We start from the raw sequence: 16,257 nt of genomic DNA, 5'->3' as shown, positions 1-16,257 counted from the left end.
TGCCTGGTGCTGTGAGGTCTCTAACGCACTCTTCTGTCTCACAGCATATTGTAAGAACTCTGTAGATGGCTTGTGGTACTGCTTTGATGATACTGATGTGCTGCAGCTGGCAGAAAATGAAGTCTGCAAGCAGACCGCTTATATCCTCTTCTACCAGAGGCGCACGACGATCCCATCGTGGTCAGCTAACAGCTCTGTGGCAGGTAAAGCTGTGCTGGCTTGGTCAAGGAACTTACCTGGTCTTTCCTTATAGAACTGAAGGAAGGGCTTTAGCTTAGTGATCAGATCAGCCTTGTGTCTCACTCCTCGTCAGCCCCTGCTGCACAGGGCTGCTGTGGGAGTGGTCAGGGAGCTGGCGTAGCTCCCTAGCTGTGCCGCTAGCCCTTGTGGCTGCCCGTTCTTAGTGACGATTTCAGCTTGTGCTGACCAGGCAGGAATAGAGACGGCTCCCAAAGAGCTTACAGCCCAAGCTCTGGCCGTCCTAGAGCATTGGCCTGAGTTTGCTCCCACTGAGGCCTCTTCTAGACGCTGGGAAATTCTTCCACGGCTGCTCTTGCACTGGCTCTGTTCTCTGGGGGACCCGCTCCTGTAGCTAATGCACAGGCACTTGTACCCCAGAGATAAAAATGCTGCTGGCCAGATTGCACTAGCATGGCCGGACTCTGGTCTCCTCGGTGCAGAGGGAACCGTAACCAACCCGGCTAGTGTCCGTGCCCAGGGAGCTTCCAGTTCAGTTACTGCACTCAGCTTTGTCCCTTCACCCTGCCAGAGGCACGGGGCTTCCTTCCTGGATCCAGTTCAGCTCTGTTTTTTATCTGGGGCACGCTGATCTTGTGTATACAGGGCTTTGGTCAGTCCCCTTTTGATAGGAGGCCAGTCCACGTGGACAGCTCCATGTGTCCCTGGGGCAGCTCCACCTGCATGTTCTCCAGGCATGCTCTCCCTGCTGTAGGCTGGCTGCTTAGCCTCTTCCCAGAATGCACTCCTACAAACAAACTACTTCTACGTGTGTGCACCGTGCGTCAGGTGCCCTGTACCCAGGTTTCATCACCAGATTTGGGCTGCTGGTTGGATCGTTAGCTTCCCTGGCCCAGGCCAGGTACCGATGGGGACTGTTGATCCCTGCCCCCTGGCCACAAACTGAAGGGTTGTTCGTAACTGGTTGAAGTGGCTGTGCCTGGTTACAAAATCATGGGTAAGATGTGATATGGGCAGGGCCTTAAAGAAATCTCAGGAGACTTAATAGCCACAAAGGGAGGCTGATTTTTTTTCTCCCCTCCTTCCCACAAAAGGAAGAAAAATCTCCTCCAGGGAAATGGTACGTGTGCATGCACTGGGGTGGGGCAGGGTTAGAGGGGGATATCACCTCCAAAGGGCTGCGAGTTGAAGAATATAGTAAGGGGAAAGTTGAATATGAAGGGGAGAAAGCGAAGGGGAAAGAGTAAATAGGTGAGTCTTGGAGCCCATTTTGATTTGGATGTTTGTATATGTAGCAGCCAGTCAGATTGCCGGAGCATTATTCTTCTATTAAAATGGGGTTTTTTTGTTTGTTTTTTTTTAAAGCTAACCAGTCTGAAGTTAGTTTGTTCATCCAATTACAATGATATGGTATAAATATAACCTGGTCTGTCATTGGTAGAATCTCACTTAATTCACTAAGTCAACCAAATGCAGCCAGTCAGTCAACTGAAGGGAGTGACTCCATCCATGGTGGGGTTGGATAGAAGCGAAGGCACAGGGGTGTTGGGTCAGGATCACTGCCGTGGGTCTGAGTGGCAGCCTGGGCTGCATTCGGCTCTAGTGGCTCTCTTGCTGCAGTTCACATGCTGCTGGAGGAAGAGTTTCTCTTTATGGGCCAAACCATGGGACGTGAATGTGGATTTATTGCTTCAGCTAGTCAGAACATTGCAGTCATGTAGGCGCAGCGCTGGTTTCTGGGGGTTAGAGTTGAATCCTAATGGTAGGAATGTAATTTGGTTGTGATCAATCAGTGCCTTGGTGGGGGGGTGTGATCTGTAATTGGCCACATGCTGCTGGTCTGATCTCAGTGCCCTGACCCCTCTGCAGGCTCTACAAGCTCTTCTCTGTGTGAACACTGGGTGAGCCGGCTTCCTGGCAGCAAACAGCCCAGCATCGCCTCAGCAGCTTCTTCACGACGCACGTCTCTGGCCTCGCTTTCGGAATCAGTTGAGCTGACTGGTGAACGGAGTGAAGATGATGGTGAGCGTTCCGGCACACAGTGTGGGCAGGGGGTTATAAAATCAAAACCGGTCTGTGGATCCAGTGTTTCCTCTCAATACAGACTCTCTCCTCGGATAGCAGCAGAATGCACACAGCCCTGGGAGTGGGCTCCCTAAGCTGAGCAGGGTGAGCTCGGGAGGCAGGCAGGCAGTGTCCCCAGCCTCTGGGAGCAACAGACAGTGGATCAAGAAGTGCTAGGAGACTGAGTGGCACTGATGGGCTGCCCTTTTTGGGAGTGTGGGAACCAGCATAGGGGGCCTTTTAGAGGAAGAAAATGTAAGGGGGAAACCACAGCGTGTGCCCAGCCCCTCTAGAAAACGTTTTTTGTTTTTTTGAGAATTAAGTTCTTCCATGTTTGTAGGGAGCAATATCAGGCTGACACTCCACGTGAGTTTAGTGTAGAGCAGGGGTTTTCAAACTTCATCGCACCACAACCCTCTTCTGAAAACAAAATTCCTACATGGCCCCAGAAGGCGGGCTTAAGCCTGAGCCCACTCGAGCTCTGCTGTCCTGGGGGTGCCAAAGCCAAAGACCAAGGGCTTCAGCCCCAGGCAGGGTCCTGTAACCTGAGCCCCACCGCCCAGGGCTAAAGCCTCAGGTTTCAGCTTCGGCCCCGGGTGGTGGGGCTTGGGCTTCGGCTCTGAGGCCCAGCAAGTCTAAGCCAGCCGTGGCAACCCCATTAAAATGGGGTCATTACCCACTTTGGGGTCCTGACCCACAGTATGAGAACTGCTGGTGTTGTGTTGCCATGCTCAAAGCACGCATGGGGTGCGATCTTCTCATTTCCCCAGGAAAGAGAATGCTAGCAGATTCACCTTTACAAATACCCCAATAGCTGCTGGCTGCACCCTGCTTCTCCAGGATTTCTCTATGTGCTGCTGGCTTAGCTTTCTGAGTTACAAAAGTAAGTGTTGCTCTCTTCCCCTGCAGGGGGGTTCTCAACTCGACCCTTTGTAAGAAGTGTCCAGCGTCAGAGCTTGTCTTCTAGATCCTCTGTCACCAGCCCTCTGGCAGTAAATGAAAATGGCGTCCGGCCATCCTGGTCGCTGTCTGCAAAGCTGCAGATGCGCTCCAACTCTCCTTCACGCTTCCCTGGAGACTCCCCTGTGCGCGCTTCTGCCTCGACACTGGAGAAGATCGGGGAGGCTGCTGATGATAAAGTGTCCACCTCCTGCTTTGGCAGCCTAAGGAATCTCTCCAGCAGTTACCCAGAATCAAGCGACAGCAGCAGGAGGCAAGAACATAGGACTGTGGGCAGAGCCCCTCTGGCTGTCATGGAAGGGTTATTCAGAGAGGAATCTACTGCAAGGAAATCGAATTCTGCTTTCATGGACCCGTATGGGAAAAGCTCGGTGCAAGCAGACAGGAGCCATCTGGCTCTGGACCCTTTTGATAACAACAATCAAATTGCTTTTGTGGATCAGAGTGACTCTGTAGAGAGCTCTCCAGTCAAAGAGGTGAAAGCCCCCAGTGGGACAGGGCTGCTCTCCGAGAAGGCAGATGGCACCCTGAAGAAAGCTCCCAGCTCCAAAGGCATTTCTGAGCCAGATAAAAGTTTGAGGAAAGGAAGGACAGTCTTGTCTAGCCAAGAATCCCCAATTTCTCACTCTTCTTCTGCCTCTGCCCCTCCTTTAAAGACCTCTCAGAAGATTTCCCGTTCCAGAAGCAAGACAGATTCTTCCAGGACTAATGGGCGACATGCATCTCCTGCTTCCGGCCAGGCTAGAAAGGAATCTGGTGCCAAACTCCAGGAAACTGCTTTGTCATGGGCTCAACAGAAACACAAGTCAGTTTCTTCCCCATCCTCCACAGCTGCCAAGAAAACTACTTCGGGCTCAGTGACACGGGGGCCCTCTGCTGGGAAGAGCAGGACTTCAGACCGAAGCCTCAGCAGGGAGGGCTCCAAGGTAAGCCTTGGTTCGGATAAGACCAGTGTCAATTCTAGCTCAAGAACTAGCTCTCCTCGGATAAGCCAGCCTAGAAGTGAGAGCAGAGCAATGGATAGCAAGCATGTGCGGAGCTCCTCTATGGCCAGCCTGAGGTCCCCAAGCATCAGTATGCGTTCAGGTTTAAAGAGGGACAGTAAGTCAGAAGATAAAGGGCTGTCTTTCTTCAAATCAGCCCTGAGGCAGAAGGAGACCCGACGGTCAGCTGATCTGGGGAAGACGACAATGCTTTCAAAAAAGACTGCAGGTGGCTCCTCCAAGCCAGGCAGTAAAAATGTGGCAGAAGACAAGTCAGAGAAGAGCAGCCTCTCACCATCCTCTCATGCAAACACCAAGGTTGCTGTGAAAGAGAAGCTTGTCCCAAAAGATGCCACATCCAGCAAACATTCTCTGCTGTCCAGCCGCAAATCCAAGTCTTCCCAGCTAGACCCCGGAGCGCAGTCTCCTTCCAGTGACAAACAGGCTGCTGACAAGTCACTGAAAAAGTTACCTTCCAGCATGCACATGTCTGCACGGCCTTCTCCGAAACCTCAGTGAGATGCTGCAATCCAGGTGTTTTTCTTTCTCCTGCTGAGAGCTAATTTATGCTGAGTTCTTGTTGTTTCTTTGTTTATGTGCCTAATGTGTGTTTGAGGAGAACTTAACTGCAAATTGGTAAAGCGCCTTTTGATTCTGCCATCAAACCAAATAGCCACAGCTGGCCAGCATTGATACCAAGTGAAGTCCAGCTGGAGTCATAGAATATAAACACAACTGTCCCATAGCACTTGTACAGTCTCTTTATAGAAAAATGCAACAACTTTCTTCAGACACCAGGTTTGAAACCTGTGACTCCATTATACTGTAACTAGCGTGCTTTATAGAACTGTGAACTAATATTCCATTGGTTTTAGTCTAAGCAGGCTCCGTCTGTGTTGATGTGTGGCCTGGTTCTTGGCTGCAGAAGATGCTAAGGGAACTGTGAAAAGAGAGACTGCTGCTTCTTTGTGCTCTCCCCAGTCCCCCATTTTTGAAGCTTTTTAAAGGGCAATATCTCAACACTAATGTTGTTTCTCAGGTATATACTCAGCCAGTATAGGAGGGTTAGCATTAGTGACCGGACAGATCCAAAAGGTACTCCCATGTATGTGTGTGCAGAACAGGGTTCATATTTTCATTCCAACAGGCTTAATTTTTTGTTGTTGCATATCTGGAGACTCCACTGTCTGCTCTAGCTTCCTTTGAAGTGTTACCTAAGCAACAGAGAAAATGACTAGTCAGTTGCCAGCCATTAGCTGTGAAATGTCCATGGTGAAAGATTATTACAATGCCTAGAAAGACAGCTGGAATTCTGAGTCTTGAATAATAGTGATGCTGGTAGGACCCTTATCGTTAAACCCCTGAGAAGCATTTTCTCACACACATGCTCAGAGGCTTCATTGTAGTGGCATCTCTCTATCTGCTGGAGAAGTCAATAGATAACCACATGTTCTCTGCTGCCTTTTTGCATTTTCCGAGTGTGTTTCAACGCATCTCTGTGTGGCCAGGCCACAATGCTGCGGGGTTGTATTTGGACTAATAGTGTAGTCCCACATTCTTCTCTTCATTCTACGTTTCTAATGCTTGCTGATGAGTCCAGCTGCAACAATGTCTTACAAGTCTGGTTTCTTGTCCTTTGGGAAATTCTGTCAGGGTTAAAACACTACATCGGCAACATCTTTGCACACACTTTCTCTTTGAAAGGTGGCTTCTCTTCCCTCAAGTCCTTTGACACACATGTGGCATTGTCTTTTTTTATTTCATGAGATGATGATGATGATGAATTGCATTCTCATTTTAAGAAAACAACAAACTGTCCTTCATGTATGGAATTGTGTTTTGTGATAAGTGGTGTATAATAGCCAGGTTGTACTGTGTGCACAAATCATCTCCAGTTTACATTATTATGTACATTAATTCTTTGCCTGTCACATGAACACTTCTGGCTCTGTGAGCTTAGTGTGTGGACAGACCTATTTATTAACCTTTCATGCTCAGTATTACAATAACAAATGACCCTGGAACAAATAGTTATTGTTAAATATCCAGTTCAATCTCCTCTCTTGAACCTCTTGGGCAAGTTGCTCACAGGTCACTGATTGTGGCTGCTCTTTGATCACTTACACTTAGTTCATCTGCAACAAGCTGTTGAGAAATTTACTTTCAGGGTAGCTTCATCTTGGTAATACACAAGACTTGCATATACGGCCTCATACGTGATTGTGCATACCACAAAGCTCTGTGTAACCTGTGAATACGAACCCATGTGCAGTGTAACCCACACCATCCAGTCCAGACCATGTGCTCTGCAGGACAAGCATTCTTGATACCCAGAAGCAGCGCTCTAGCCTGTAACACTTCTCTGTACTCTACCTGACTTTCCATGTCGTGGATTATGTTTTAAAAGCCAAACATGGCCATAGACTCCATTCATTCCTGTTCCTATAGCACACTTAATGGAGCAAAAAGGGGGAGAGAAGCATGGAAAATTTATTTTAATTTGTGAAGCTGGATTGTTTTGTTTCTTGTACCCTGTTTCCTAAACAGGCAGGAGTTACTGGGCATATTCCTCTAGTCGTAAATTTCTACCTAAAATTTCTGATATTGAAGCATTAGTTTAAGGCTTTGTCGTCTTGAGAGCGCAAACCATGTTAGCTCCTTTGTTGCGACAGCTCTTCTAGCAGAAACACCTTTCCAGTAGGCAGTGCTAACATGGTCCGACATCTCACTATAGGCTGGGCCTAGTTTGATGCACTTTCTAGTGAGGTGGCATTGTGCAAAGTGACCTTATGGAATAGCTTTCCCCTCTTGTGCACTCATTCATTGTGCAAGTCCTGTATTACGTACAGCTGACAGTGGATTTAGGGGTTCCAAGTGGTAGCTTTACTGCTTGTGTTCACTGCCTATTGAAGCAAATTTGCAGCAGCGTCTTGAGACTGACTGTGCTGTAGACCAGTGCTAACCCAGTGCGCCAGCACCATGTGGTGAGTCTGCTCTACAGACCAGAAGCTGCAGCGCCAAAATGGGAACAAGAAGTTTATTGTTGCCAAATATTCTAATAGTTAAGATCAAAAACAGCCAAACTGCCCCGTTCTGGTAGGTAACTCCCATCTTTCTCTGGGGTCTGCGAATAATCCCTCTTGGGAATTCCTACTAGCTCCAAAATCCTCTCCTCTTCTGCAAACTGTCCAATGCGAGTTGGTATCTGCGCCTTTGAAAACAGGACCTATGATACACAGGACACATACGACTGGTCAATCCCGCCCATCTGAAGTTTTTAGAATATTGCCCTCTTCCCATTAATTTTCATCTCTAGGGAAGAGTATAATAACGAAATCTCTGAGTGAGTGACGTGCTGTTCTCCTGTGGCAGACTGCCTGCACTTCATATCTATTTTTGCTGCAGTATATTTTTGACTAGGCAGGCTGAGCCATACAGCAAATCACTTCAGTTTATATAGGGCGGTGGTTTTCTGTTGCTGGTCTCATAAAGTGCACAACTTTGGGCAAAGTGAGTAAAATATGATGGCCATGACTCTTACCAGTAACTAGAACTGGAGCTGTATCTTTATGGACAGATGAAACCCGAACACAAAACTGTCTGGAAAGTGTGATGGTCGTTCGCTGCTTTTCTCTGCATCCTCTGCCCTTGGGTTCTGTTGATATCAAATAGAATGTGAAATTCTGGGGATATGTGATGCTTGACCAGAAAAGAACCACCTTGAATATGAATCTAAGCCAAGCATCTGTCCTGCTAGCCCTAATTGAACCAGTTATGGGGAGTAGATTTTTCTAGGGCCATCTGCATGATTTTGGAGGCTTCCCACTGAGGAGATGATTTGGGGAGGAGGGACATCTCAATCTCTTTCCCTCACTTCCCCATCAATCCACTTTTTCTCCTTCCTGCAAGATGAGAGGAAGGGGAAGCAGTTGGTGTGTGCTGTTGTCTAACACAACAGAGCAATCCTAAATTAGGGGTAACCCCAGTACGGGGTCCCTTTGGCTGTGAGTTTTGCAAGTCCTAAAAGCCAGGTCTGGCAGGGGTTTATGTCTTAGTCCTTTAAAGGTCTTGGACTGCCCTGAAGCAGTTACCTGTACCTGGTTTACAGTAACTTAATTTAGCTTTGGCTCCCAGAGCAGCTCATACCTAATGTGGAGGAGATGCAACCTGGGGAGATGGCAGGACCCAGGATGCCATTCTGATCTCATGGGTTTGTATGCTGGGTCCTGTAGTCTTCATGCCTGCAGCTCTGAAGTAAAGACAAGTGGCTGTAATCCTGCTCCATTTTATTAGTCAGGTGCAGCCTTTGGGCCTCTGTTGAATTGCCAGTGTAGCCTTTAGTGGGGTCGAGTCTGGTCTCCAGCTTGTTTAGCTCACAGGTGAGAATCCTGTAAGATCAGAGACTGGTAAACTGGAAGAGAAAGTTACTAGATGTGAGAGTTCTTTGAGTAGGGAATTCCAGTGTTAGCTCTGTCTTTGAACTTCCAGCAGAGCCACACAATCCTCAGAGGAGACGGGAGAGAGTTAGTCATCTTGAAGGGCTTAATAGATGGTTATAACCATCTCTGGGTGGGCCTGGTGTGAATGAATTTATTTCTTAAATTGTGGAGATTCAAATGTCTCTAGTTACTCGCTTGTAATCCGGATGTCTTGCCTTCTGATTGCGGAAGAGCTGAGCCTTCATTCCGTAGCTAGATTCTTCCTAGAGCCATCTGAAGAAATTATTTTCACCCTTCTGGGCAAGGTTTTATGGGTAGTATTTAGAAGTATGTTAACTATAAGTACATTTTAAATGAAGTGTATTTATAGAGGCACCTTGTACTTTGTGTTACTTGCATTTGATAGACAAACTGGTGCCTACAATTCTTTGTAAGTGTGATAGGTGGCTCACTTTGGATGGATGTACAAACTTTTAACTCTAAAACTCTACGCGATCTGTATGGCTAAGTCAAAAACCACATGCTTTAGATAGAAAACTACCAGTTTAATTACAGTCCATTTGGCCCACTGCAAGTTCCCCAGTCTCTACACGCAGAGCTGTCTCCTTGTCACAACAGAAATTTGAGCATGACCAACTATTCTTCCTAAGAAATGAAGACCATTTTTGCATGGCAATTCTTGCTGTTTCCTGACTGCATGCACTTATTAACTATGCAAGCATTAAAGATAAACTAGAGATTGCACTGTCAGTATCACAAGCTACTAGGTAGACTCTGGGGCTCTGGTTTTGAGTCCCAGTGCAGCTGCATGTCAGCACAGAAAGTATCAAGCACCAGAGAGGAGCATGTATCTAGTTTCTTGCTTTATTTGCACATCTTTGATTCTCTTTCCTTTGCAGAATTTTGGATTACTGACAAGACTGCAGTGTAGAGTAAAGTCAGAAAGGAATCTGAAGTGTTGAAATGAGAACAAACTGTTTTTTTATAGATTTTTAACCGGAATAGCCTGACTCTGTTATGTTCTGTATGTAGCCTGCCACTTTCTATATGGTTTTAATGACCCATTCTGTACATCGTGCTGTGAGACAAGGAGGTCACCCGTAGCAGTGTTGACAGTCTAAAAGAGCTTTTTTAGAATTTCAGTCTCTCAGGGAGTGGTTACCAGCCATTGGCATGTTGCCTACGTTGGCACAGCAGGCTTTGGTGACTGGGATCTTAGGTTCCTCCCTGAATGATAAGCTTTTGTCCTAGGCCCTGCTGTTCACTGGCTGTCTACAATCCATTGTGTACCCCAGGCTATGACCACCAAGCCTCAGTCCTGTGTGAGTGCAGACTCCATGGTTGGTAGAGCATGCACGGCCTAATGGGAGCATCATGGGGTTGGCTGAGGTCTTAGCTTGGTACCGGTGCCCTAGGAGGTTGAGAACAGCTGGTCTAAGAGACTGTGCCCTCTTAATTCAAAGGTGGGTTTCAAGACTTCTTGAGGGATTAGGCATTTTTAGTACGGAAAACTGAAGAGCCACAATGAAATGTGTTTATAATTTTTCTGGAAAACTGAGTGTGACCCCGATAGGAGATATTCCCTCTTATAGAGACATCTTTTCCATCGCCAACAATCCAGTCAGTCACTGGTCACATCTAGGACATCCTTACTGCCTCCATTTCTTTGTGGCATCTGTTCCAGGACCCTTTTTTCTCAGCTCAACAGCAGTTATAAAGAACGTTTGTTTTGAAATGACATTCCAAATCATTTTACTGTAATCCTCTTTATCTTTGCTGTCATTTGCCTACGACTCTGAAATAATTTGGCAGTATCTCATGTTATCTGTGGAGGCAACTAAAATTTAGTTTTAATCTGTGGTGAGATGAAAGTACTACATGGTTTTCTTAATAAAAGCACCATAAAGCGTTTGTTACCACTGGGAGCTTTATTTTGCAGAACAAAGGTAAAATGAAGATTCCTACAGTATCTTTCTGGTTTTTCAAAGCTTAGCGGGGTTTTTTAAAAAGCCACTAACATCCAGTATACCTGCAAATAGTATTTAAATGGCACAGATTAAAACTAGGTGCAAACATACATTCTATTCCACTCTTAAGGTCCTGCAGCACAAACCCTTTTCAAGAAAGCTTGTGTTAGGATGCAGCATTTGTGCAATGCAATATGGAAATGTTTCTAGGTGCTATACAGCCTTGGGTAGTATTAAACACCAGGGGATATAGGCTACACATGGCTAGAACACTTGGCCTTCAGAGTATACAGGTTTGCTCACCAGCTGTGCCTCACCATTGGTTAAAATTGAATTTTAAGTCCCATTACAAATGCAGTTTCTCTTCTGGTCACCAAATTTCAGATTTTACACTGGAATATCTACAGTTCTAAAAGCTGCATGTCATATCACTGTACGCTGACACTGGGCAGTGGGGATCACCCTACCTTTGATACTCTTCTGTATTTTAATGTTTTTGAACTGTACAGTAATCTGGAAAGCAGGCTGTCTTTACTTGGGGTTGAACATTGTACCATAAAAACTTTTAAATTATTTGAGGACAAGTGCATGAGACTGTGATGCCTTTTATTATTTATTTGTATGTTTTATTATTCGAGGTGTATGCACTTTTAATATGCAGAATTTATATTTTTATGTTAAAAGATCATTTTCTTTCAGAAAGAAGAGTTTTGAATACAAGGAATTGGAATTAAGTGGAAAAAGTGGGAAAATGTAATAAAATACAATAAATTTATTACCATGCATCTTGGTTGTATGAGCTTTCTTCAGAGGTGAGGGGTTGGTGCCTGCTACCCAAGGCATGTGGTTCGGATTCACCCCATAAACCTGCCCCTTCTTCATATCTGCGATACTCCCTGTTTTTCCCCTTTCTCCACTTCGCTCCACCTTGGCCACGGACTAACTTCTCCCTTTGGGGTCTCACTGCCATTTCTGGGTTGGCCTCCCTTCCTTGCTCAAACCCTTTCCTGAACCTGGTCTGACACCACATCTCTCCTGCCAGTTCTCTCCTTCAGGCCAGGCCCAGGGACACACATAAAGATGGCATTGTCATGCTGTGGCCACTCACCTCCAATCAGCCCCCTGGCTTCACCGGGCATTCCCTCGCCCTCCTCTGTTTGCATGCTACTGCCTGGACTTGTGAGCTCTAGAGTACAAGGACTATGTGGCTTTGAGTGCAGTGTGTCTAGTATACAGGTGGTATACAGAGCCTTTATACCTGACATGGCAGTTTAGTGACCGGGGGCAGGGTTGTCTCTTGTCCCTGTGAGCAAATAATAGGAGATAAGCCAGATCCAAAGGCACTTCTTACAGTTAGATGAGATTCTACGATGTTCAAATTACATGGTTCGTGTCTTGCTGGTGGGTAGCGTAGAATCTCCTTTGTGGCCGCTAGATGGCACAACCATCCTGTTAAACCCTGACAGGGAGGCAAGTTTCAGAAACTCATCTGGAGGCTCCTCAGGTCTGCAGACTCCGAGAGGAGTGAAATGTTTTGATGCCTTGGGCTCGGTGGGTTTATATACCACTGAGGCAGGATTTTCATGGAATTGGTTTTCCAAGGTGCAGCGCAGACCTAAAGGGAGCGAATGTCCATGATTCCGGTGTTGGCTCAGAGCCCCTTGTTGGATGCACGACAAATCCTACTTCACTCCACTGCCTCATGCCCAAGGCCCCACTCCGCAAGGTCACTTCCTGCTCCGCTTGGAAAAGTGTCCGCAGCTAAACCAGGGCTTCACCCAGTCCCTCCCAGAAATCCACCCTCGTACTGCTCTGCGCAGCTCAGCTCTGCTTGGGCCTGGGATGGCGTGGTAGGTTGGTAAGGCGCTGCTGGGAACTTCAGGCAACCCAGGCCGCTCCCTGGCCCTGAATCACTTTGCCGTGTGCTCTTCAGCAAAGACAGAAAGATCCAGTGTGTCGTCTTCAATGTCAGTTCACCCTTGCACGGCGGGGGAGGCAGCCTGGGAAACCAGAGGGTTCCATTGCTGCCCAGGGCAGTAGCGATCTAGAAGTTGAATTCCATCTCCTGACCAACGGTGGGTCGGAGAGCACACTCAGTAAAAGGCACAACACTCGCATCTCTTCCTCAGAGGGCTGGGAAGCCTTCCACTCCAGGCCACCAAGGAGTCCTCCAGCAGAAGCGGGGAAGACCAGGCATGGTTCCTGTTTGCTAAGGTTAAGGAGAAGCAGACCCCCTGCCCCATCCCGCTTTTCTTTCAGGCCTCCTCTCTCTCGGACACTCAGGATGTTGGATGTTCTGGTTCGTGTGCTGCCGATGGCCGTTGCTATGTTGGACTGGAATCCCCTTGTGATGCCCTGAGGAGGGGAGATGACAAGCTGGTGCAAGCCTCATTTATCTTGGTGAGTGGTGGTCTGCGGGGAGCAGGCTAGCAGTCTGAATCGCTCTGATTCCTGTTTGGCTCCCTTGGGTGGATTCCTCCAGCCCTTCCCGTGTCTGCCATGCCCCCAGGCTGGTGTCTGGGGACGGTCCCCTTATGCAGGGTGCAGGCTCCTCTCAAGCAGCCTCACTGTCAGGCTCCCTAGTAAAATGGGAAGTCTTGGGCCTCTGCTTAGCAAAGGCAGCTGGTTCAATTCTCTGGCCATTTGCTTCTGCCTCTCCAGGAGGAACTGCAGAGTCCTACAGCTGCGATTCTCACGGGAGGGAGCTGGGAGGCTTCGCATTCAGGTCTTGTCTGACTCCTGCCTCTTGCTCCCATTTGCCTTTCGTTTTCATGCTGGTTTCGGCAGAACTCTCCTCAGATCTCTTGCGCTGGAGCAGTTATTGAAATGCAACATGTAACTTCCCTGTGTACATTTCACTATTCGATTAGCCTTTTTTAATGGCCCCTTATTGAACTGAGGCTTAAACTGGGTAAGACTGATAGTAATAGACCATTTAATTGTGTGCTTGCCTAGCTCTGTCCTAATTAAATATTGTTTTTCATTTGGTGGGTTATGCAGTGATGGTTTTTCCCCGTCAGTGACGAGAACATGGGAGCTCTCCTGGAATGTAGATGAGTTGCTGATTGATTCTATGCTGTCAGAACAGGGATGTACAGTAGTTCTCCAGCTCCATTGCTTGGCTTGTTCCAGGCTGTGCTGGCGAACGTGCTGGAGGGAGTGCTCCAGCCTGGTTGTGGGGCTGGAGGAGAAGGGATTGGAGAAATCTCCAGTTCTGATGGGTGATTACAGCTCCAACCAGCTGTTTGCTTGTGACGAATTCTGATGTCAATGAACACTCCAGGCTGTGGTCAGGCAGGCTGGGAGGTGGCTCCTGTTGTCGTGGCTAAGTACGTATGGAGCTGGGCTGCTTGAACCGGAAGCACAGTGACAGTCTGTATCCCTATGTTCATCCTTTCTACAAAACTATAATGGATTTTGTACAAAGTATGCCTTGTGAGGTTTCATTCAAAAACCTGTATTCCGCTGAACATTATTGTCCTGGTAAAATGTGCGTGGCAACATTGTATGTAAAGTTATAAGATTCTACTCTATAAGACATGTTCCAAGTCTGGGGAAACCACTTCAAACCAGTTCCCCAGAGACAAAAGGCTAGCCAACACTGGAGCCAGGTGTCATCAACGTCAGATGGACAATTACCTGGTTAAGTGGTCATTTGGCAGGAAAAAGGGGGTGAGCAAGAAATTTACATTATGGCCAAGGAACAGCTGGAAGTTCTTGTCCACACAGACATCCTATCTCCCGAACCCCAGCTGGAGATGATTTTCCAGAGGAAAGGCAAAGTATAAAAAAAAGGGGAACAGAGCCCCCCAAATCTTCTCTCCCTTCATCTCTACTCACGGCATTGACAATACTTGAAAGACAAAGGAAGCATCACTGGACTGGGGAGGGATCCTGGCTGAAAGATTCAGTCAGACTGCAAAAGCATGTGGTGAGAGAGCCATTTTGCTTTGAATTCACTTAGCTCGTTAAGTTAGGTATTTGTTTTACCTTTTATGCCTCATTACTTGTAGTCACTTAAAAAATATCTGTAGTTAATAAAATAGTTGTATCTAAACCAGTGTGTTTGGTTGAAGTGTTTGGGAACCTCCACTGGAGATAATAGGGGTTGTGCATATTATTTCCTATTCATGAAGGGATGGAGTTTCTATAAGCTCGCATTGTCCAGAGGAGGAGAGAGCTGGGCGGTACAAGATGCACATTTCTGGGGACAAGTCTGGGACGGGGAATTGGCTGGTGTCACTTGGTAACACAGTTCGGGAGTGGGCGGCTGTCGCACTCGTGCAGCACAGCGGGGAGTAACGTAGAGGCTGGAGGCGGGGTGTGCGGACACCAGGAGTGGGAATGCTCACAATGAAGCAGTGTAAAAGGCACCCCAGGTTGGAGCACTGAGGGGACACAGTATGGAGGCTTGAACAGCTGTAACTAGGGTAACGTCCCAGTCCGGCTCCAAGGACCAGAAGGGCCGGTTAAGGATGGAATGGTGACTTCTGAGCCCAGTGCGGAGCGGCGTACCCTGGTCTAGGCAGGGTCCTCTAGCAGGTACCTCCACCACTGAGTGGTGGCAGCACCGGGGCTGGGAACAACCAAAGACGGGCCAAGAGCCTCACATCTTTCTTTTTAAGACCTCATGACTTTCCGGGTCTGACCTGTGCTTTGTGAGTACGTAGGGCTGCTGAGACTGGTGCCGTGCGTCTGCTGGCGGGGTTCAGGCTGCCGTTCTGGGACTGGTGGAGCCACTGCGGTGGGGATGGTGTTTGCAGGAGGGGTTGGGGAGACTCTCCTCAGACACGTAGCCTCTGATGACCAGGCGAGTCGCTCCCCTCGACTGTCGTCTTCCGGCCCCTTGTCCCCAGGGGTCAGACGCTCCTGTCTCGTCTGCCACGCTCTGCTCCATGCGCTTGTCCTGGCTGCCGCATGCGCTGGGAGGATGCCCCGTCTCTGGGGCACACGGCTCAAAAGAGGAAGTGGAGCCACTGCAGCCTCCCTTCCTATGGAGACTCCTTGTGCAGCAGGGCGGGGAGCTAGACACCTGCTGGTGGCCAAACGTGGACTGATCTCCAGATCTGTCACGGGGACTCCTGCTCCCTCCCAGCTGCACTAGGAGCCTGAGCTAAACCTGCTGCTTCTGGAGGCTGCTGAGCTTAATATTCCTTCCCTTGTTGACGCCTTGTCCTGCCCCCGGCCCCATGTACCCGTACTGCAGCTTGTGTCCATCAGTACCGTGTGAATGGTGCAGTTCTGAAATGAATGCCAGCACCTCTGACTCAGGGCACGTATGAGGCCAGCCATTAAGGGGGAACAAGACTCAGCCATTTACTAGGCTGCCAGTGTCTTGGAGGCCTCAGGAAATTTCATAACAAAATCAAGAGGCATTTGCCACAGTGTCTGGAGAGGCTCACGGCCGAGAGTGCCATCTTCAGGGCACAAACCCCAAACTGGTTGTGTTCAATGCTTACCTTTCACAACCAAGGTTTCAGAGTAACAGCCGTGTTAGTCTGTATTCGCAAAAAGAAAAGGAGTACTTGTGGCACCTTAGAGACTAACCAATTTATTAGAGCATAAGCTTTCGTGAGCTACAGCTCACTTCCTCAGATGCATATCGTGGAAACTGCAGCAGACTTTATATATACACAGAGAATATGA

The 16,257-nt window shown here is 48.0% G+C and overlaps 1 protein-coding gene across 3 annotated transcripts in view; it reads left to right on the top strand.

Annotated features, from left to right (window-relative positions):
- USP31 (ubiquitin specific peptidase 31) overlaps positions 1-13,163 on the top strand; it is a 67,658-nt gene extending 54,495 nt beyond the window's left edge. For 2 of the 3 annotated variants that reach the window (XM_073361599.1, XM_073361598.1), the window contains 3 exons: positions 45-203; positions 2,068-2,220; positions 3,172-13,163. In XM_073361599.1, the coding sequence (XP_073217700.1) occupies positions 45-203; positions 2,068-2,220; positions 3,172-4,724 (1,865 nt within the window). In that variant the 3' untranslated portion in view covers positions 4,725-13,163. The remainder of the gene's footprint in view (positions 1-44; positions 204-2,067; positions 2,221-3,171) is intronic. The other variant, XM_073361600.1, reaches the window with a different exon arrangement.
- Positions 13,164-16,257: the final 3,094 nt, after the last annotated feature.

The sequence above is a fragment of the Lepidochelys kempii genome, chromosome 10, assembly GCF_965140265.1.
Source record: "Lepidochelys kempii isolate rLepKem1 chromosome 10, rLepKem1.hap2, whole genome shotgun sequence".
NCBI classification, from domain to species: domain Eukaryota; kingdom Metazoa; phylum Chordata; order Testudines; family Cheloniidae; genus Lepidochelys; species Lepidochelys kempii.
Note: the sequence above shows the minus strand (reverse complement) of the source record. Positions and strands in the feature narration are given on the sequence as shown.